The sequence below is a fragment of the Pseudophryne corroboree genome, chromosome 6, assembly GCF_028390025.1.
Source record: "Pseudophryne corroboree isolate aPseCor3 chromosome 6, aPseCor3.hap2, whole genome shotgun sequence".
Lineage (NCBI taxonomy): Eukaryota > Metazoa > Chordata > Amphibia > Anura > Myobatrachidae > Pseudophryne > Pseudophryne corroboree.
This window is the reverse complement of record NC_086449.1, coordinates 333986126-334009973: the sequence shown is the minus strand read 5'-3', so window position 1 is coordinate 334009973 and position 23848 is coordinate 333986126. Positions and strand designations below refer to the sequence as shown.

Below are 23848 nucleotides of genomic sequence, written 5' to 3'. Positions count from 1 at the left end.
GAAGTCATCAGGACATACAATGAAGGACTATTACGTCATAGCCTTAAAGAGTAGGGTAGCGTATCGCCCCCAGCGCTGGGGGTTGGTACAGGTACTGGCATTAGTAGGTGTTTCTATAATATCCATCTGGTGTCCATTCGCTGACTATCCATACAACAATGTAATCGTAGTATCTTAAGTAACATTGTAAAGAAGTTATAGAAAAGAGAGAAGAATGAAATGAGAGAAAGGGGAGGGAATGAACATAGTGTGACCAAGCTGGGGGGGGCTTTCGAATTGGGGAGGTGATGCGGTGAGATCTCTCTATTCGATCAGCTGCTTTGTATGGAGTATGTCTTGTGAGATGGATACAACGTCAGCCCAGAATGTTTTTAGTAGGGGACAGTTCTACCAGATGTGCATTAGGGAGCCTGTAGCGATAAGACATCTCCAACATCTGTCCGACACTCCAGGATACATGAAGTGGAGGAGAGAGGGGTGTCTGTACCATCTCATTAAGAGTTTATATTGAGTTTCCCTAACTTGTATACATACTGAGCTTTTATGGGATTTAAGGAATATCATCCGCCAGTCTTTGTCTGTTAGGGAAATCCCGAGATCCCTTTCCCAGGCCAGCTGGAAGGGTGTGGTTTTCTGGGCTCCTGGAGTCTGCAGTAGTCTGTAAAGTGATGAGATTGTATGTTGGGGGGGGGCATGTAGCAACGCATAGCCTCTCGAACTGTGTCAATTCTCGTGAGGCTTGAAGATATCTACGTTCTGAGTATAAGAAGTGTCTAAGCTGTAGGTATTTCCAGAAGTCGTGTTGTGGGATTTCCCATTTTGATCGTATTTCCGAGAATTGTTTAACTCCCGAGGAGACTGCCAGCTGACCCACCCTAAAGAGACCCTCGAGGGCCCAGTCACGAAAATGGGAGGGTATTAGGCCGGGTTGGAAGTCGGGGTTAGCTAGAAAAGAGGTCAGTGGGCCAAAATCGGAAGAGAGGGAGGGCCAGCGGCGTGCTTTTTTTCCAGAAGGAAAGGGTCGAGGTGATTGTTGGGTGAGGGGATGGGGGTTTGGGTAGGGTGGGGAGCCAGGGAAAGATCTCTGGGAATTGTTGCATGTATAGCCCCTCTATAGCCACCCATTGTTTTGTGTCTCGACTCCTCGTCCAATCCAAAACCCTATTGAGCATTATTGCCCAATAGTAGCCTCTGATATCAGGTAACTGGAAACCACCACTTCGGGTGGAGCGAATCATAATGGATCGGCTGATTCTTGGTCGTCTCCGGGACCAAATAAATTGTTGTATCAAGAGTTGGATGGACCTGAACCAGGAGTCTGGGATTCGTATGGGGAGGGCCTGTAGTTTGTAGAGTAGTTTGGGGAGAGTATTCATCTTTACAACATTCACCCTCCCCAGCCAAGAGAGTGGTTTGAGATACCATCTGCTATAGTCCGCCCTGAGTGTTCGAAGGAGGGGGGCAAAGTTTAAAGTGTATAGACAAGACAGGTCGTTTGGCAGCTGTATTCCCAAGTAGGACAAGTGGGAGGCTTTCCAGGTAAAGGGGAAGGATCGCTTAAGTTTAGCTATTGTGTCGGGGGGGGGGGGGGGGGGTGGAAATGTTCAGGGCGCATGATTTGGACATGTTGATCTTAAAGTTGGAGAGTGTTCCAAAATGGGAAAGCTCCTGCATAAAGTGGGGGAGAGAGGAAACCGGGTGTGTTATTGTGGCCAGTAGATCGTCAGCAAACAGGGAAAGTTTGTGCTCTGTATCACCAATCCTCGGGCCCGTAATGTTATCATTGGCCCTAATAGCTCTAGCGAAAGCTTCGATACAGAGGACAAAGAGCAGGGGGGATAGTGGGCAGCCCTGTCGTGTCCCGTTGCTTATGGGAAAGGAGTCGGATAAAGATCCGTTTACTCGGACCCGAGCTGTGGGTGATCTATAAAGTCCCATTATTCTATCAAGCATCCGGGGGGCCCAATCCAATATGCTCCAGCACAGACCTCATAAAACCCCAACCGACCCTGTCGATAGCCTTTTCGGCGTCGGACAGCAGTACTGTGGGTGGACCACCCTGGGACGCGATGTGGATCAGGTTCAGTACCTTGGTGGTATTGTCCTTTGCCTCACGGTTCGGGACAAAGCCCACCTGGTCGTTATGGATTAGGGAAGGCAGGAATACGTTCAGTCTATTTGCCATTAGTTTTGCGAAAAGCTTGACATCGATGTTTAGGAGGGATATGGGCCTATAGCTGGAACACACCGAGGGGTCCTTACCGGGTTTGGGCAAGACAGAAATGTGTGCCTCCAAGGACTGGCTAGAGAAGTAGGTTTCTGCGGAAATTGAGTTAAAGGCTTGAAGAAGATAGGTGGATGTGAGATCTTTGAATTGTTTATAATAGGTGAGGGTGAAGCCGTCCGGCCCTGGGCTCTTTCCGGATGGCGTCATGGCCAGGGCAGTCTCCAGTTCTTGTTGGGTGAAAGGTAGTTCCAGAGTTTCCCTATCTGAAGGTGGTAGGACGGGGTAGGACACTTTTTCTAGATATGTCTTTGCTTGTAGTAAGTCGTAAGGGGTGGCAGTGCCGTCAGGTCGGTTCTCTAAGTTATATAAAAGGGAGTAGTATTGTTTGAAGCATGCCGCAATTTCTGGGGTTTTGAATCGGAGAGTATTCCCGAGATCTTTTATGTTGTCAATATACAAAGAGGAGCGTTGGGCCTTGAGAGCCTGGGCCAGGAGGCGACCAGGTTTATTACCCCACTGGTAATATTTGGAGTTGCATTTACGAACTGAAAGTTGGATACTATCAGTAAGGGTTTTCTTTAGCTGGGCCCGTGTATCCAGAAGTTCTAAGTAGTCAGATTCCGACAAAGTCGTTTTGTGCAGGGACTCAAAATGGTGGAGTCGGTCTAATAGTTTGGTGATTAGTGCTGACCTCTGCTTCTTCATAAATGTCCCCAACTGTATGAGCTTACCTCGTATGGTGCATTTATGTGCTTCCCACAGGGTGATCTTTGAGACATCGTCGGTGTCGTTTATGGAGAAGAATTCAGCCAGAGCTTTTTCAATTTCACCCTTGCAATATTGGTCTTGCAGCAATGACTCATTAAGACGCCAGGTCCATTGACCTGGGGTAGTCTGGGGGGTCGAAAGCGTCATGTGCACTGGGGCGTGGTCAGACCAGGTTATCGAACCAATGGAGGAGTCTATTAATAAGTATGTATATATATATATATATATATATATATATATAATTCTCACACAGTTGATTCCTCCCTGTGTGAAGCATGAGCTTAGGAGGTTGTCTCAATTAACCTGTCCCAAGACGCTATCTTTCCCCCCTGGGTGACGGAGCCACAGGAGCCATCTCACAATTATATACTGAGGTGGCTACTTATGAAGGACTCACGAGACTGTGAGGGAGACCCCTCCGAATGATTTAACTCCCCTTTCTATTTCGACAAAACATATTGGGTAGCAGGGATAACCAAGTCAGTTAAGGGTTTCAGTAAACATTTGGATATGTCCAGTAAGCACCACAGACAGTTTATAAGAGTAAAGAACGTCCTGTACCACAAAATCTTCAGTCAGATGAATCGTGAGATGAACTTCTTTCTCAGAATGGAGCTGAAGAGTCTATGTAAAAACTCCCACCTCTCCAAAGGCTTAATATCCCAATTTCTCTAACGTCCTAGTGGATGCTGGGGACTCCGAAAGGACCATGGGGAATAGCGGCTCCGCAGGAGACTGGGCACAAAGTAAAAGCTTTAGGACTAGCTGGTGTACACTGGCTCCTCCCCCTATGACCCTCCTCCAAGCCTCAGTTAAGATTTTGTGCCCGAACGAGAAGGGTGCAATCTAGGTGGCTCTCCTGAGCTGCTTAGAGTAAAAGTTTAAATAGGTTTTTTATTTTCAGTGAGACCTGCTGGCAACAGGCTCACTGCATCGAGGGACTAAGGGGAGAAGGAGCGAACTCACCTGCGTGCAGAGTGGATTGGGCTTCTTAGGCTACTGGACATTAGCTCCAGAGGGACGATCACAGGCCCAGCCATGGATGGGTCCCGGAGCCGCGCCGCCGGCCCCCTTACAGATGCTGAAGCAAGAAGAGGTCCATAAATCGGCGGCAGAAGACTTTCCTGTCTTCATAAGGTAGCGCACAGCACTGCAGCTGTGCGCCATTGCTCTCAGCACACTTCACACTTCGGTCACTGAGGGTGCAGGACGCTGGGGGGGGGGCGCCCTGGGAAGCAATGAATTTACCTTATTTGGCAAAAAATACATCACATATAGCTCCTGGGCTATATGGATGTATTTAACCCCTGCCAGTTTTCCAGAAAAAAGCGGGAGAAGAGCCCGCCGTGAAGGGGGCGGGGCCTATCTCCTCAGCACACAGCGCCTTTTTTCCCACACAGCTCCGCTGGTAGGAAGGCTCCCAGAATCTCCCCTGCATCCTGCAACTACAGAAACAGGGTAAAAAAAGAGAGGGGGGCACTTATTTGGCAAAATAACAGATATAAGCAGCTATAAGGGATAGACACTTATTGTAAGGTTGTCCCTATACATATATAGCGCTCTGGTGTGTGCTGGCAAACTCTCCCTCTGTCTCCCCAAGGGGCTAAGTGGGTCCTGTCCTCTATCAGAGCATTCCCTGTGTGTGTGCTGGGTGTCGGTACGTGTGTGTCGACATGTATGAGGAGGAAAATGATGTGGAGGCGGAGCAATTGCCTATAATGGTGATGTCACCCCCTAGGGAGTCGACACCTGAATGGATGGCCGTAATTAAGGAATTACGTGACAGTGTCGGCACGTTACAGAAAACTGTTGACGACATGAGACAGCCGGCAGCTCAGTTAGTGCCTGTCTAGGCGTCTCAAACACCGTCAGGGGCTATTAAACGCCCGTTACCTCAGTGGGTCGACACGGACCCAGACACAGACACTGACTCCAGTGTCGACGGTGAAGAAACAAACGTATTTTCCAGTAGGGCCACACGTTACATGATCACGGCAATGAAGGAGGTTTTGCACATCTCTGATACTGCAAGTACCACAAAAAGGGGTATTATGTGGGGTGTGAAAAAACTACCCGTAGTTTTTCCTGAATCAGATGAATTGAATGAAGTGTGTGATGAAGCGTGGGTTACCCCCGACAAAAAACTGCTAATTTCTAAAAAATTATTGGCACTATATCCCTTCCCACCAGAGGTTAGGGCTCGTTGGGAAACACCCCCTAGGGTGGATAAGGCGCTCACACGCTTATCAAAACAAGTGGCGTTACCGTCTCCAGAAACGGCCGCCCTTAAGGAGCCAGCAGATAGGAGGCTGGAAAATATCCTTAAAAGTATATACACACATACTGGTGTTATACTGCGACCAGCAATAGCCTCAGCCTGGATGTGCAGTGCTGGGGTGGCTTGGTCGGATTCCCTGACTGAAAATATTGATACCCTGGACAGGGACAATATATTATTGACTATAGAGCATTTAAAGGATGCATTCCTATATATGCGAGATGCACAGAGAGACATTTGCACTCTGGCATCAAGAGTAAGTGCGATGTCCATTTCTGCCAGAAGAGGATTATGGACGCGACAGTGGTCAGGGGATGCGGATTCCAAACGGCATATGGAAGTATTGCCGTATAAAGGGGAGGAGTTATTTGGGGGCGGTCTATCGGACCTGGTGGCCACGGCAACGGCTGGGAAATCCACCTTTTTTACCCCAAGTCACCTCGCAGCAGAAAAAGATACCGCCTTTTCAGGCTCAGTCCTTTCGTCCCCATAAGGGCAAGCGGGCAAAAGGCCACTCATATCTGCCCCGGGGCAGAGGAAGGGGAAAAAGACTGCAACAGACAGCTTCTTCCCACGACCAGAAGCCCTCCCCCGCTTCTGCCAAGTCCTCAGCATGACGCTGGGGCCTTACAAGCGGACTCAGGCACGGTGGGGGCCCGTCTCAAGAATTTCAGCGCGCAGTGGGCTCACTCGCAAGTGGACCCCTGGATCCTGCAGGTAGTATCTCAGGGGTACAAATTGGAATTCGAGACGTCTCCCCCTCGCCGGTTCCTGAAGTCTGCTTTACCAACGTCTACCCCCGACAGGGAGGCGGTATTGGAAGCCATTCACAAGCTGTATTCCCAGCAAGTGATAATCAAGGTACCCCTCCTACAACAGGAAAAGGGGTATTACTCCACGCTGTTTGTGGTACCGAAGCCGGACGGCTCGGTGAGACCCATTTTAAATCTGAAAGCCTTGAACACTTACATAAAAAGGTTCAAGTTCAAGATGGAGTCACTCAGAGCAGTGATAGCGAACCTGGAAGAAGGGGACTACATGGTGTCTCTGGACATCAAGGATGCTTACCTCCATGTCCCAATTTGCCCTTCTCACCAAGGGTACCTCAGGTTTGTGGTACAGAACTGTCACTATCAGTTTCAGACGCTGCCGTTTGGATTGTCCACGGCACCCCGGGTCTTTACCAAGGTAATGGCCGAAATGATGATTCTTCTTCGAAGAAAAGGCGTCTTAATTATCCCTTACTTGGACGATCTCCTGATAAGGGCACGGTCCAGAGAACAGTTAGAGGTCGGAGTAGCACTATCTCAAATAGTACTACGACAGCACGGATGGATTCTAAATATTCCAAAATCGCAGCTGATTCCGACGACACGTCTGCTGTTCCTAGGGATGATTCTGGACACAGTACAGAAAAAGGTGTTTCTCCCGGAAGAGAAAGCCAGGGAGTTATCCGACCTAGTCAGGAAACTCCTAAGACCAGGCCAGGTGTCAGTGCATCAGTGCACAAGGGTCCTGGGAAAGATGGTGGCTTCTTACGAAGCGATTCCATTCGGCAGATTCCACGCAAGAACTTTTCAGTTGGATCTGCTAGACAAATGGTCCGGATCGCATCTTCAAATGCATCAGCGGATTACCCTGTCTCCAAGGACAAGGGTGTCTCTCCTGTGGTGGTTACAGAGTGCTCATCTCCTAGAGGGCCGCAGATTCGGCATTCAGGATTGGGTCCTGGTGACCACGGATGCCAGCCTGAGAGGCTGGGGAGCAGTCACACAGGGAAAAAATTTCCAGGGCTTGTGGTCAAGCATGGAAACGTCACTTCACATAAATATCCTGGAACTAAGGGCCATTTACAATGCCCTAAGTCAGGCAAGGCCTCTGCTTCAGGGTCAGCCAGTATTGATCCAGCCGGACAACATCACGGCAGTCGCCCACGTAAACAGACAGGGCGGCACAAGAAGCAGGAGGGCAATGACGGAAGTGACAAGGATTCTTCGCTGGGCGGAAAATCATGTGATAGCACTGTCAGCAGTGTTCATTCCGGGAGTGGACAACTGGGAAGCAGACTTCCTCAGCAGACACGATCTTCACCCGGGGGAGTGGGGACTTCACCCAGAAGTCTTCCACATGATTGTGAACCGTTGGGAAAAACCAAAGGTGGACATGATGGCGTCTCGCCTCAACAAAAAACTGGACAGATATTGCTCCAGGTCAAGGGACCCTCAGGCAATAGCTGTGGACGCTCTGGTAACACCGTGGGTGTACCGGTCAGTGTATGTGTTCCCTCCTCTTCCTCTCATACCAAAAGTACTGAGAATCATAAGAAGGAGAGGAGTAAAGACTATACTCGTGGCTCCGGATTGGCCAAGAAGGACTTGGTACCCGGAAATTCAAGAGATGCTCACGGAAGACCCGTGGCCTCTACCTCTAAGACAGGACCTGCTCCAGCAGGGACCATGTCTGTTCCAAGACTTACCGCGGCTGCGTTTGACGGCATGGCGGTTGAACGCCGGATCCTGAAGGAAAAAGGCATTCCGGATGAAGTCATCCCTACCCTGATCAAAGCCAGGAAGGATGTAACCGTACAACATTATCACCGTATTTGGCGTAAATATGTTGCGTGGTGCGAGGCCAGGAAGGCCCCTACGGAGGAATTTCAACTGGGTCGATTCCTGCATTTCCTGCAAACAGGACTGTCTATGGGCCTCAAATTAGGGTCCATTAAGGTTCAAATTTCGGCCCTGTCGATATTCTTCCAAAAAGAACTAGCTTCTGTTCCTGAAGTTCAGACGTTTGTCAAGGGAGTACTGCATATACAGCCTCCTTTTGTGCCTCCAGTGGCACCTTGGGATCTCAATGTAGTGTTGGGATTCCTAAAATCACATTGGTTTGAACCACTCACCACTGTGGACTTGAAATATCTCACATGGAAAGTGGTAATGCTGTTAGCCCTGGCTTCAGCCAGGCGTGTATCAGAATTGGCGGCTTTATCCTATAAAAGCCCTTACCTAATTTTTCATACGGACAGGGCAGAATTGAGGACTCGTCCTCAATTTCTCCCTAAGGTGGTTTCAGCATTTCACTTAAACCAACCTATTGTGGTGCCTGCGGCTACTAGGGACTTGGAGGATTCCAAGTTGCTGGACGTAGTCAGGGCCCTGAAAATATATGTTTCCAGGACGGCTGGAGTCAGAAAATCTGACTCGCTGTTTATCCTGTATGCACCCAACAAGCTGGGTGCTCCTGCTTCTAAGCAGACGATTGCTCGTTGGATTTGTAGTACAATTCAGCTTGCACATTCTGTGGCAGGCCTGCCACAGCCAAAATCTATAAAAGCCCATTCCACACGGAAAGTGGGCTCATCTTGGGCGGCTGCCCGAGGGGTCTCGGCTTTACAACTTTGCCGAGCTGCTACTTGGTCAGGGGCAAACACGTTTGCTAAATTCTACAAATTTGATACCCTGGCTGAGGAGGACCTGGAGTTCTCTCATTCGGTGCTGCAGAGTCATCCGCACTCTCCCGCCCGTTTGGGAGCTTTGGTATAATCCCCATGGTCCTTTCGGAGTCCCCAGCATCCACTAGGACGTTAGAGAAAATAAGAATTTACTTACCGATAATTCTATTTCTCATAGTCCGTAGTGGATGCTGGGCGCCCATCCCAAGTGCGGATTGTCTGCATTACTTGTACATAGTTATTGTTACAAAAATCGGGTTATTGTTGTTGTGAGCCATCTTTTCAGAGGCTCCTTCTGTTATCATGCTGTTAACTGGGTTCAGATCACAAGTTGTACGGTGTGATTGGTGTGGCTGGTAAGAGTCTTACCCGGGATTCAAAATCCTTCCTTATTGTGTACGCTCGTCCGGGCACAGTATCCTAACTGAGGCTTGGAGGAGGGTCATAGGGGGAGGAGCCAGTGCACACCAGCTAGTCCTAAAGCTTTTACTTTGTGCCCAGTCTCCTGCGGAGCCGCTATTCCCCATGGTCCTTTCGGAGTCCCCAGCATCCACTACGGACTATGAGAAATAGAATTATCGGTAAGTAAATTCTTATTTTTACTCCCTTCTACTAGATTCTTCCCTTCCCTCTTCCTGGTCCCACGAACTCGCTTGGGCGAGAGAACTACACACTTCCGAGGTAGAGGTTTTACTCCCTTCTACTAGATTCTTCCCTTCCCTCTTCCTGGTCCCACGAACTCGCTTGGGCAAGAGAACTACACACTTCCGAGGTAGAGGTTGCGGCAAGCAACCAGCCGTTTCTTGTCGTCAGAATCCAAAGTCTGCAGAATAGACCGTGGCATGACTATCTCCCTTCCACCGGGTCCCAAGTACGGTGGGAGCATGGCTTCGAAAATTTCAAGATGCCTGGTTCAAAATTTCAGACACTGCCTCCCTAGGGTACATGCTAGATTTCGAAGCTTTGCCGCCAAAATAATATTTTACATTGTATCTTCCAATTCTTCTGGACAAACGTGTAGCCCTTCAAGGTGCAATACAGACCTTAGTGGAATTGGCAGTGTTAATGCCGGTACCACTGCTTCAACGAAAGAAGGGTTACTATTCCAATCATTAAATCAGTTTCTGACTTTACCGGTTCAAAATGGAGTTACTCAACTCAGTGATTTCGAGCCTGGAATTAAAGAAATTTATGATATCTTGGACATCAAGGATGCATATCTCCACATTCCGATCTGGGATCCTTACCAAGCGTTTTTCAGGTTCGCGATTCAAGAAGATAATTTCAGTTCATAGCCTTACCATTCGGACTGTCCACAGCACCCAGAGTATTTACCAAGGTCATGTCAGTGATTGCTCACCTCAGATCATTGGGAGTCACAATAATACCATACCTCTGCAAAGCTCCATCCGATCACATTCCACAGGAGCATGGATGGATAATCAATTTTCGGAAATCCTACCTTCAGCCCTCAAAACGTATCCAGTTTCTCAGTGTGATCTTAAACAACAATGTACAGAGAGTCTTCTTACTGCAAGACCAAGCTCTGAGTATACAAAGATTAGTCCAGGCTGTTCTCAAGCCACGGCTGATATCAGTCCATCTATGCATTCATATGCTGGGGTAAAGGGTAGCGGCCTTTGAAGCTGTGGAGTTCGGCCCTTTCCATTCACGTCCCTTCCAGCTGGACCTGTTTTACATCAATGGTCGGGGTCGAATCTGCACCTTCAACTGTTGGTTTGTCTAAAACCAGAGACCCGAATATTGCTTCTTTGGTGTCTCCAACTGCCCAATCTCACTGTCGATAGGCTGTTCTGTATATGGGAATGGACGCTTCTAACGATGGACGCCAGCCTCAGAGGATGGAGCTTGGTTGTGTTGGACTTCCATCCTTAGCGCCACTGGTCTCCACAAAAATCACTGTCAATAAATGTGTTGGAACTGAGAGCGATCTACAATGCGCTAGTACAAGCCGCGCACATTCTTCGATCCACTGCAGTAAAGGTTCAATCGGACAATGCAACTGCTATAGCATACGTAAACAAACAAGGCAGAACTTTCAGTCGCATGGCGATACAAGAGGTAACACGCTTTCTCCAGTGGGCAGAACGCAAAGCAGTAATTCGCTCTGCGGTGTTCATTCCAGGAGTGGACAATTGGGAACCCCACTATCTCAGCCGGCAGGATCTCCATCCAGGAGAATGAGAACTTCACCAAGCGGTATTCGAAGCCCTGATACAACACTGAGGATGTCCAGAGGTGGATCTCGTGGCGTCCCAACTCAAGCATCAGCTTCCTCGATATATTTCCAGGACACCGGATCCTCAAGTGTAAACTGTGGACGCTCTGGCTGTGCCTTGGCCGTGAGATCTAGTATACGTATTTCCTCCTTTCCCTCTTTTGTCTCGGATCGTCAAGACAATCAAGCGAGAGCCACTCATGATGATCCTGGTGGCCTCTGAGGACTTGGTTTTCAGACCTGCGCTCTCGTCTGGCGGACTATCCTTGGCCTAGTCCTCTGCGTCCGGATCTACTGTAACAAGGACCCTTCGTGCATCCAGACTTACCACGACTACGTTTAATGGGATGGCTACAGATCCTAAAACGCAAAGGTTCCGGAGAGTGTGATTCCCACAATGTTGTGGGCACGGAAACCAGTGATGGCAGCCCACTATCATCGCATCTGGCGGTCTTATATTTCTTTCTGTGACCGAAAGGGGTTTCCATTGGATTCCTTTCGTGTCTCACAGTTCTTGCTATTTTTTCACGCAGGTTTGGATTCCGAACTCCAGCTAGGATCCCTGAAAGTTCAGGTACCTGCTTTATCGATTTTCTTTCAGAAACGCCTAGTGCTCCTGCCGGATGGGCATCCTTTTCTACAAGACGTTTTGTGGGTACAGCCTCTGTTTGTTCCACCTACAGCTCCTTGGGATATAAATTTGCTGCTGGATTTTCTTGTCATCCTATTTTGAGTCCTTGGATGAAGCAGACATTAAATATCTTGCTTTGAAGACTGTTTTTCTACTAGCCATGGCTTCAGCCCTTAGGGTATCTGAATTGAGTGCTTTGTCTTGCAAACCTCCCTACTTGGTTTTTCATCCTGATAGGGCAGAGTTATGAACACATGCTTTCTTTCTTCCTAAGGTCTTGTCTGTTTTTTCATATCAGCCTATCGTGGTATCATCTTTAAGATTCTGGAACTCCTTCTACTCTGGATGTAGTGAGAACTTTGAAGATTTACATAGATTGTACAGCATCTTTACAGAAGCCTGATGCTTTATTCATACTTTATGATCTCCCACGTCGGGGGTGGCCTGCTACTGAACAGACCATGACCCGCTGGATTCGGTTAACAATTCTTCAGGCCTATCTCCACCAATCTATACTACCTCCATTATCCATTGCTGCCCACTACATGCTCAGTTGGGTCTTTGTGGGCCACTAGTAGGGGGGCTACCGTGTCTCAGCTCTGTCGAGCAGCCACTTGATTCAGTATTCATACGTTTACTAAATTCGACAAGTTCGATACTTTTGCGGCTTCATCTTCACGGTTTGGCCATCTTGTTTTGCAAGTTCCTCAGCGATCTCCCACCCAGCGGGGAAACTTTGGGACGTCCCCACAGTCTTGAAGTTATGCCAGTGGCTGACAGAAAAAGGACGATTTTGATACTTACCGATAAATCCCTTTTGCCATAGGTGACACTGGCTGCCCACCCGTCACTGTTCTCTTGCCTTCATTGTTGTTCTGTTGTGTTTAATTGTTATGTGCTCTCGTCCCTCGCATAGTTCTGTTATCCTGTTCCCGTCTCCTCTCGGTTAATTCTTAACTGAGCAATAGAGGGGGAGGAGCCGGTTTCACTTCTAGATTATTTAAAGTGCCAGCTCCTTGTAAAGCCACCATCATCATCCCATGGTCTTGAAGTTGTGCCAATGTCCCCTTTTGCTTCCGAAAAAGGGATTTACCAAAATCCTCCTATTATTCATACATACTCTTGCTGAGGAGTTTTTGTTTCAACACTGTTAATTTTTAGATTGGCATTGAAATCAATGTGTAATTGTTAGCCACACATACATGCATTTAATACATGCATTTGAATGATCTGTTCAGTAACGGTCATTACTGTATTCTGGTGTTTACTGAAGAAAATTAAAATATAACAACAAGATGAGTCCTGTTTGATGGTCTGACAGTCATTGGAATGCTCTGGTTTACAGCTACAAGTGCATTTCTTTTATATAATAGGTTTATGTTACAGAGCAGTCATGGTTTCTGAAACCTCAGCAATTTGGCTTCTGCGTATAGGTTTGGCTTCTGTAACTGCCACTGAGAAACAACCCTTCAGACCTTGGGTTGGGAACATATAATGAAATTACTAAGACATTTAAAAGTGAATTATTAGCCCAGTAACAGATTAAAAAAAATCTTTCATCTAGTCTTTTGTCAAGGCCTGGAAGCCTGCGCAGGATCTTCTTATTTATATACAAGACACTGGTAAAGCCCGGTACACACGGGCAGAGATGTGTGCAGAGCGATCTATCACAGACCACTCAGCACATATCTCTCCCCTGCTCAGCACAGTGCGATGTGTGTTGAGCGAGGGAGCGGACAGGGGGGCTGCTCATTTCACCCAGCGGGTGAAATGAGCGATGTGCTAGTTTGTGCCTGCATACAGGCCAATCTAGTTGGGCCGCGCATCGTTATTGCTGTAGGGAATACGCACGGAGAGATCCGTGCTTAACTTCCAAGAAATCTAGTCAGATTGCTTAGATTTTAAGCACGGATCTCTCCATGTGTACCCCCCCTAAAGGTGGTGTGTTACAACAGAGCTTATCCAGATAAAACACAAAATAAAGTATATCTTTCATTAGTGCTCATGCAGCTTTATGTGAAGGGTGAATTCTATGCAGCTTGGTTCAGGACATAGGTTTTCAATCTGCGTCCCTCCAGCTGATGTGGAGCTGCACATCCCAGCATGCCCTGCCTCAGTTTCAGCATGCCTTAATAGCAAAACTGTGGCAGAGCATGCTGGGATGTGTAGTTCCACAGCAGCTGGAGGGCCGCAAGTTGAAGTCCCATGGAGTGTAGTTACAATTTCAACATTTATAAATATCGACATGAAATAATATTTAAAGGATTATAACAGTGTTGGCTTTAGAAGTTGAAGCAGAATTCTTTCTGATCTCGTTATTAGCATGTCTGCATGCTGTGTTCAACATAAGTTTCCCCGTTCTCATTGTTGACGTTATTAACGTCTCAAACACCAAACCCCTTGGTACTGTTACATACTTAATTAAATCACAAACACTATAAATAGTGCATGTGTATGTTGTCTTTTCTGTATGTTTAGATACCAGTACATTAACATGGTATACATAGTTCTTGATTTTCTCTGACGTCCTAGTGGATGCTGGGAACTCCGTAAGGACCATGGGGAATAGCGGCTCCGCAGGAGACTGGGCACAAAAGTAAAAGCTTTAGGACTACCTGGTGTGCACTGGCTCCTCCCCCTATGACCCTCCTCCAAGCCTCAGTTAGATTTTTGTGCCCGGCCGAGAAGGGTGCACACTAGGGGCTCTCCTGAGCTTCTTAGTGAAAGTTTAGGTTTTTTATTTTCAGTGAGACCTGCTGGCAACAGGCTCACTGCATCGAGGGACTAAGGGGAGAAGAAGCGAACTCACCTGAGTGCAGAGTGGATTGGGCTTCTTAGGCTACTGGACACCATTAGCTCCAGAGGGACCGAACACAGGCCCAGCCTCGGAGCTCGGTCCCAGAGCCGCGCCGCCGGCCCCCTTACAGAGCCAGAAGCAAGAAGAGGTCCGGAAAAATCGGCGGCAGAAGACATCAGTCTTCAACAAGGTAGCGCACAGCACTGCAGCTGTGCGCCATTGTTACTCAGGCACACTTCACACTCCGGTCACTGAGGGTGCAGGGCGCTAGGGGGGGGCGCCCTGAGCAGCAATGTAAAACACCTTGGATTGCATAAATACACCACATATAACCCCCAGGGCTATATGGATGTATTTTAACCCCTGCCAGAACTCACCAAAAAAGCGGGAGAAAAGGCCGCCGAGAAGGGGGCGGAGCCTATCTCCTCAGCACACGGGCGCCATTTTCCATCACAGCTCCGCTGGAAGGACGTCTCCCTGACTCTCCCCTGCAGTCCTGCACTACAGAAAAGGGTAAAAAAGAGAGGGGGGCACTAATTTGGCGCAGTTTTGATACTAACAGCTATAAAGGGAAAAGCACATTTTATAGTGGTATTCCTGTCTATATATAGCGCTCTGGTGTGTGCTGGCATACTCTCCCTCTGTCTCCCCAAAGGGCTAGTGGGGTCCTGTCCTCTATCAGAGCATTCCCTGTGCGTGTGCGGTGTGTCGGTACGATTGTGTCGACATGTTTGAGTAGGAAAATGAGATGGAGGCGGAGCAATTGCCTATTATACAGTTGTCACCCCCTAGGGAGTCGACACCTGAGTGGATGAGCTTATGGAAGGAATTGCGTGACAGTGTCAGCTCTTTACGACAGACAGTTGACGACATGAGACAGCCGGCTACTCAGCTTGTGCCTGTCCAGGGGTCTCAAATGCCATCAGGGGCTTTAAAACGCCCGTTACCTCAAATGGCAGACACAGACACGGATACTGACTCCAGTGTCGATGATGAGGAGACATACGTGACTTCCACTAGGGCCACACGTTACATGATTGAAGCAATGAAAAATGTATTGCATATCTCTGATAATACAAGTACCACTAAAAAGGGTATTATGTTTGGTGAGAAAAAACTGCCTGTAGTTTTTCCTGTATCCGAGGAATTAAATGAAGTGTGTGATGAGGCGTGGGTTTCCCCCGATAAAAAACTGATAATTCCTAAAAGGTTATTGGCATCGTACCCTTTCCCGCCAGAGGATAGGGCACGTTGGGAAACACCCCCTAGGGTGGATAAAGCGCTCACACGCTTGTCTAAACAGGTAGCACTACCCTCTCCTGATACGGCCGCCCTAAAGGAACCTGCCGATAGAAAGCTGGAGAATATCCTAAAATGTATATACTCTCACACGGGTGTTATACTGCGACCAGCAATCGCCTCAGCCTGGATGTGCAGTGCGGGCCTGGCGTGGTCGGATTCCCTGACTGAAAATATTGATACCCTAGATAGGGACAGTATATTACTGACTATAGAGCATTTGAAGGATGCATTTCTATATATGCGTGATGCACAGAGGGATATTTGCCGACTGGCATCAAGAGTTAGCGCGCTGTCCATTTCTGCAAGAAGAGGTTTATGGACGCGGCAGTGGTCAGGCGATGCGGATTCTAAAAGGCACATGGAAGTATTGCCTTATAAGGGGGAGGAGTTATTTGGGGTAGGTCTATCAGACCTGGTAGCCACGGCAACTGCTGGAAAAACCCCATTTTTACCCCAGGTAGCTTCTCAACCTAAGAAGACGCCGTATTATCAGGCGCAGTCCTTTCGACCCCATAAGGGCAAGCGGGCAAAAGGCGCCTCATTTCTGCACCGTGGCAGAGGGAGAGGGAAAAGGCTGCAACAAACAGCCAGTTCCCAGGAACAAAAGCCCTCTCCCACCTCCGCAAAGTCCTCAGCATGACGCTGGGGCTTTACAAGCGGACTCAGGCACGGTGGGGGCCCGTCTCAAGAAGTTCAGTGCGCAGTGGGCCCACTCGCAAGTGGACCCCTGGATCCTTCAAGTGGTATCTCAGGGGTACAAATTGGAATTCGAGACGTCCCCCCCTCGCCATTTTCTAAAGTCTGCTTTACCGACGTCTCCCTCAGACAGGGAGGCAGTATTGGAAGCCATTCACAAGCTGTATTCCCAGCAGGTGATAATCAAGGTACCCCTCCTACAACAGGGAAAAGGGTACTATTCCACACTATTTGTGGTACCGAAGCCGGACGGCTCGGTGAGACCAATTTTAAACCTAAAATCCTTGAACACTTACAAAGGTTCAAATTCAAGATGGAGTCACTCAGAGCAGTGATTGCAAACCTGGAAGAAGGGGACTATATGGTGTCTCTGGACATCAAAGATGCTTACCTACATGTCCCAATTTACCCTTCTCACCAAGGGTACCTCAGGTTTGTGGTACAGAACTGTCACTATCAGTTTCAGACGCTGCCGTTTGGATTGTCCACGGCACCCAGGGTCTTTACCAAGGTAATGGCCGAAATGATGATACTCCTTCGAAGGAAGGGAGTTTTAGTTATCCCTTACTTGAACGATCTCCTGATAAGGGCAAGATCCAGGGAACAGTTGGAAGTCGGGGTAGCACTATCTCAGATAGTGCTGTGCCAGCACGGTTGGATTCTCAATCTTCCAAAATCACAGCTGATCCCGACGACACGACTTCTATTCCTAGGGATGATCCTGGACACAGTCCAGAAAAAGGTGTTTCTCCCGGAGGAGAAAGCCAGGGAGTTATCCGAACTAGTCAGAAATCTCCTAAAACCAGGCCAAGTCTCAGTGCATCAATGCACAAGGGTCCTGGGAAAGATGGTGGCTTCTTACGAAGCAATCCCATTCGGCAGATTCCACGCAAGAACCTTCCAGTGGGATCTGCTAGACAAATGGTCCGGGTCGCATCTTCAGATGCATCAGCGGATAATCTTGTCACCAAGGACAAGGGTGTCTCTCCTGTGGTGGTTGCAGAGTGCTCATCTTCTAGAGGGCCGCAGATTCGGCATTCAGGACTGGGTCCTGGTGACCACGGATGCCAGCCTGAGAGGCTGGGGAGCAGTCACACAGGGAAGAAATTTCCAGGGCTTGTGGTCAAGCCTGGAGACATTACTTCACATAAATATCCTGGAGCTAAGGGCCATCTACAATGCTCTAAGCCTAGCAAGACCTCTGCTTCAAGGTCAGCCGGTACTGATCCAGTCAGACAACATCACGGCAGTCGCCCACGTAAACAGACAGGGCGGCACGAGAAGCAGGAGGGCAATGACAGAAGTTGCAAGGATTCTCCGCTGGGCGAAAAATCATGTGATAGCACTGTCAGCAGTGTTCATTCCGGGAGTGGACAACTGGGAAGCAGACTTCCTCAGCAGACACGACTTCCACCCGGGGGAGTGGGGACTTCACCCAGAAGTCTTCCACATGATTGTGAACCGTTGGGAAAAACCAAAGGTGGACATGATGGCGTCCCGCCTCAACAAAAAACTAGACAGGTATTGCGCCAGGTCAAGGGACCCTCAGGCAATAGCTGTGGACGCTCTGGTAACACCGTGGGTGTACCAGTCAGTGTATGTGTTCCCTCCTCTGCCTCTCATACCCAAGGTACTGAGAATCATAAGAAGGAGAGGAGTAAGGACTATACTCGTGGCTCCGGATTGGCCAAGAAGGACTTGGTACCCGGAACTTCAAGAGATGCTCACAGAGGACCCGTGGCCTCTACCTCTAAGAAAGGACCTGCTCCAGCAGGGACCCTGTCTGTTCCAAGACTTACCGCGGCTGCGTTTGACGGCATGGCGGTTGAACGCCGGATCCTGAAGGAAAAAGGCATTCCGGATGAAGTCATCCCTACCCTGATCAAAGCCAGGAAGGATGTAACCATACAGCATTATCACCGTATTTGGCGTAAATATGTTGCGTGGTGCGAGGCCAGGAAGGCCCCTACAGAGGAATTTCAACTGGGTCGTTTCCTGCATTTCCTGCAAACAGGACTGTCTATGGGCCTAAAATTAGGGTCCATTAAGGTTCAAATTTCGGCCCTGTCGATTTTCTTCCAGAAAGAACTGGCTTCAGTTCCTGAAGTTCAGACGTTTGTCAAGGGGGTACTGCATATACAGCCTCCTTTTGTGCCTCCAGTGGCACCTTGGGATCTCAATGTAGTTTTGGGGTTCCTAAAATCACATTGGTTTGAACCACTCTCCACTGTAGACTTAAAATATCTCACTTGGAAAGTGGTAATGCTGTTAGCCCTGGCTTCAGCCAGGCGTGTCTCAGAATTGGCGGCTTTATCCTATAAAAGCCCTTACCTAATTTTTCATACGGACAGGGCAGAATTGAGGACTCGTCCTCAATTTCTCCCTAAGGTGGTTTCAGCGTTTCACTTGAACCAGCCTATTGTGGTACCTGCGGCTACTAGGGACTTGGAGGACTCCAAGTTGCTGGACGTAGTCAGGGCCCTGAAAATATGTTTCCAGGACGGCTGGAGTCAGGAAATCTGACTCGCTGTTTATCCTGTATGCACCCAACAAGCTGGGTGCTCCTGCTTCTAAGCAAACTATTGCTCGTTGGATTTGTAGTACAATTCAGCTTGCACATTCTGTGGCAGGCCTGCCACAGCCAAAATCTGTAAAAGCCCATTCCACAAGGAAGGTGGGCTCATCTTGGGCGGCTGCCCGAGGGGTCTCGGCTTTACAACTTTGCCGAGCAGCTACTTGGTCAGGGGCAAACACGTTTGCTAAATTCTACAAATTTGATACCCTGGCTGAGGAGGACCTGGAGTTCTCTCATTCGGTGCTGCAGAGTCATCCGCACTCTCCCGCCCGTTTGGGAGCTTTGGTATAATCCCCATGGTCCTTACGGAGTTCCCAGCATCCACTAGGACGTCAGAGAAAATAAGAATTTACTTACCGATAATTCTATTTCTCGTAGTCCGTAGTGGATGCTGGGCGCCCATCCCAAGTGCGGATTGTCTGCAATACTTGTACATAGTTATTGTTACAAAAATCGGGTTATTATTGTTGTGAGCCATCTTTTCAGAGGCTCCTCTATTATCATGCTGTTAACTGGGTTCAGATCACAGGTTGTACGGTGTGATTGGTGTGGCTGGTATGAGTCTTACCCGGGATTCAAAATCCTTCCTTATTGTGTACGCTCGTCCGGGCACAGTATCCTAACTGAGGCTTGGAGGAGGGTCATAGGGGGAGGAGCCAGTGCACACCAGGTAGTCCTAAAGCTTTTACTTTTGTGCCCAGTCTCCTGCGGAGCCGCTATTCCCCATGGTCCTTACGGAGTTCCCAGCATCCACTACGGACTACGAGAAATAGAATTATCGGTAAGTAAATTCTTATTTTATATTGCAAATTTATCTTTATAATAAAAGCGCACCCTGACCTAACTAAACCTACAGTTCACACACTGAAACATTGATGTCCATTATAAGATGCCTATTCTCCACTGACAGCATACAGCTGTGGGCTGTGTGCCTTTAAACATTCCCTGCTGAGTGACTGACTAGAGATGTAATATGTGACTGTAGGGGTTCAGTATGGTTTACCGGCTTCTGGGATGCCAGCCGGCAATATACAGACAGCGGCATCCTGGCCTACAGCGGGATGAACACGAAGAGTCCCCTTGTGGACTCGCTGCTGGTTCGGTGGCTCCCTGCGCTCGCCGCAGGTTGTATTCCCATTCTATGGGTGTCATGGACATCCACGAGTAGGAATTAGTCCTGGTGCTCCGGCGGCCGGGATCCCGGCGTCTATCCTGACCACCGGGATCCCGACAGACGGTAAATTAAACGTATGCCGTATGTAGCATGTGTTGGATTATTTTGTTTTCTAATTGAAATCCACTTCTTACTCCTTTAGCTCCAGCACATAGTCAGTGATGAAATCTGTGTGCAGGTGACAGATCTCTACCTCTCTGAGAGCGGCTGCAATGCTACAGGGGGTTTACTGGGTACCCAAGCATCCCGCAGCCTTGGTGAGGCCAACTACCAGCGGAAGGCTGAACAGCTGATGGCTGATGAGAATTGTTTTAAGGTGAGTAGCTCATTCTCTGTTTTTTTTTGTGTGTGATTGTGGGACAGTAGTCATGTAAAGTACAATGGCACTGCAGTGGCTCTTGTTCAGGTGCCATTGTTCTTGTAGAAAGGATTCCCTTAAAAGTGGTTTCCAGTTCTTTATACAAACATATTTGCAAGCATTGTTAAAATTTGTGAGAATTAAGAAGCTTGAAATTTTCCTGTATAGGGAAGCAATAATTGAATTGTTCTCTTTATTCGTATGACTGGAGAAGTTGGGCATCTGTATATTATGTAAGGTTCAAACATGCCCAAAAGTGCTCGCTTGCCACATAGTGCTCCGAGCAATTTTTTTGCGAGTTCGGCTGAAACCTGCCTGCGAAGGGTGCAAGATCGGGTGCTGTTGCCGGTGTTAAAACGCAGCCGCAACGGCAGTTTGCACCCTTCGCTAGCAATTGGATTGACCCCTCGGAGCAAATCTCTCCAGATTGAATGTTACCAGATCTGATGTGGGGTGTGGGATCCTTACTGGAAGACCATTTGTGGCACAAGAATATCTGAATGTATGTCAGTCTCTTGACTGCAGCCTGTGCAGACCCGTGTGTGGGAGGTGGGCGTCACAGTGAAAAACTGTCAGTAATAGTTGCAGATGAGAATCCTGTTAAATCTTGAAAGATGTTGCCAGGAGTATGAATCGGCAGGGTCAGGATCCTTTAGCTGCAGAGACACTAGACACAAAATCAATCAGGAGAGATAGGAATCAAATTTCCCAGGTGTACCACAAAAGGTGAATCAGCCTTAACGCATTTTCACTGGATATACGAGCTTCATCAGAGGCAGGTGTGAACACACAGAAATGCACAGCCACTGTTCCATATACAGGAATATACTTGTTACTTGATTATAGTCCGCTGGCTGCATCATTGCAGTTTGCAGCTACTGGCTTTTCTCTGACGTCCTAGTGGATGCTGGGAACTCCGTAAGGACCATGGGGAATAGACGGGCTCCGCAGGAGACTGGGCACTCTAAAAGAAAGATTAGGTACTATCTGGTGTGCACTGGCTCCTCCCTCTATGCCCCTCCTCCAGACCTCAGTTAGATTTCTGTGCCCGGCCGAGCTGGATGCACACCAGGGGCTCTCCTGAGCTCCTAGAAAGAAAGTATATTTTAGGTTTTTTATTTTACAGTGAGACCTGCTGGCAACAGGCTCACTGCAACGAGGGACTAAGGGGAGAAGAAGCGAACCTACCTGCTTGCAGCTAGCTTGGGCTTCTTAGGCTACTGGACACCATTAGCTCCAGAGGGATCGACCGCAGGACCCGTCCTTGGTGTTCGTTCCCGGAGCCGCGCCGCCGTCCCCCTTACAGAGCCAGAAGCTAGAAGAGGTCCGGAAAAATCGGCGGCAGAAGACTTCAGTCTTCACCAAGGTAGCGCACAGCACTGCAGCTGTGCGCCATTGCTCCTCTTGTACACCTCACACTCCGGTCACTGATGAGTGCAGGGCGCTGGGGGGGAGGGCGCCCTGAGCAGCAATAATTAGACCTTGGCTGGCAAAATAATCACAATATATAGCCCCAGAGGCTATATATGTGATAAATACCCCTGCCAGATTCCATAAAAAAGCGGGAGAAAAGTCAGCCGAAAAAGGGGCGGAGCTATCTCCCTCAGCACACTGGCGCCATTTCTCCCTCACAGCTCCGCTGGAAGGAAGCTCCCTGGCTCTCCCCTGCAGTCTGCACTACAGAAGGGTAAAAAAGAGAGGGGGGGCACTAAATTTAGGCGCAGTATATAAATTATAGCAGCTATAAGGGGATATAATTCAGTTAGTCCCTGTATTATATAGCGCTCTGGTGTGTGCTGGCATACTCTCTCTCTGTCTCCCCAAAGGGCTTTTTGTGGGGTCCTGTCCTCTGTCAGAGCATTCCCTGTGTGTGTGCGGTGTGTCGGTACGGCTGTGTCGACATGTTTGATGAGGAGGCTTATGTGGAGGCAGAGCAGATGCCTATAAATGTGATGTCACCCCCTGCGGGGCAGACACCTGAGTGGATGGACTTATGGAAGGAATTACGTGCAAGTGTCGACTCCTTACATAAAAAATTTGACGACATGCCAAATGCGGGACAGCCGGCTTCTCAGCTCGTGCCTGCCCAGACGACTCAAAGGCCATCAGGGGCTTTAAAGCGCCCGCTACCTCAGATGGCAGACACAGATGTCGACACGGATACTGATACCAGTGTCGACGACGAAGAGTCTAATTTAATGTCCACTAGGGCCATTCGTTGCATGATTGAGGCAATGAAAGAGGTATTACACATTTCTGATATAAACCCAGGTACCTCAAAAAAGGGTATTATGTTTGGGGAGAAAAAACTACCAATAGTTTTTCCCCCATCTGAAGAATTAAATGAAGTGTGTGAAGAAGCGTGGGCTTCCCCCGATAAAAAATTGGTCATTTCTAAAAAGTTACTAATGGCGTTCCCTTTCTCGCCAGAGGATAGGTCACGTTGGGAAACACCCCCTAGGGTGGATAAAGCGCTCACACGCTTGTCAAAAAAGGTGGCACTACCGTCTCCGGATACGGCCGCCCTAAAGGAGCCTGCTGATAGAAAGCAGGAGGCGATCCTGAAGTCTGTATATACACACTCAGGCATTATACTGAGACCAGCGATTGCTTCAGCATGGATGTGCAGTGCTGCAGCTGCGTGGTCAGATTCCCTGTCGGAAAATATTGACACCCTAGACAGGGACACTATTCTGCTAACCGTAGAGCATATAAAAGACTCAGTCTTATACATGAGAGATGCACAGAGGGAGATCTGCCGACTGGCATCTAAAATAAGTGCTCTGTCCATCTCTGCTAGGAGAGGCTTATGGACTCTGCAGTGGACAGGGGATGCAGATTCGAAAAGGCACATGGAAGTTTTGCCTTATAAGGGTGAGGAGTTATTCGGGGATGGTCTCTCAGACCTAGTTTCCACAGCAACAGCTGGGAAGTCAGCATTTTTGCCCCATGTCCCCTCACAGCCTAAGAAAGCGCCGTATTGTCAGGTACAGTCCTTTCGACCCCAGAAAAACAGGCGAGGAAAAGGCGGGTCCTTTCTGTCCAGAGGCAGAGGTAGGGGAAAAAAGCTGCAACAAACAGCAGGTTCCCAGGAACAAAAGTCCTCCCCCGCTTCTTCCAAGTTCGCCGCATGACGGTGGGGCTCCACAGGCGGAGCCAGGTACGGTGGGGGGGCCGCCTCAAAAATTTCAGCGATCAGTGGGCTCGCGCACAGGTGGATCCCTGGATCCTTTAAGTAGTATCTCAGGGGTACAAGCTGGAATTCGAGGCGCCTCCCCCCCCCCCCGCCGTTTCCTCAAATCTGCCTTGCCGACAACTCCCTCGGGCAGGGAGGCTGTGCTAGAGGCAA

At 48.7% G+C, this 23848-nt stretch overlaps 1 protein-coding gene across 5 annotated transcripts in view; it reads left to right on the top strand.

Annotated features, from left to right (window-relative positions):
* Nucleotides 1-23848, top strand: part of SIN3A (SIN3 transcription regulator family member A) — a 268533-nt gene that overhangs the window by 165936 nt on the left and 78749 nt on the right. For all 5 annotated transcript variants that reach the window (XM_063926402.1, XM_063926403.1, XM_063926401.1 and 2 more), the window contains one exon: nt 20284-20457. In XM_063926402.1, coding sequence (XP_063782472.1) covers nt 20284-20457 — 174 coding nt within the window. The remainder of the gene's footprint in view (nt 1-20283; nt 20458-23848) is intronic.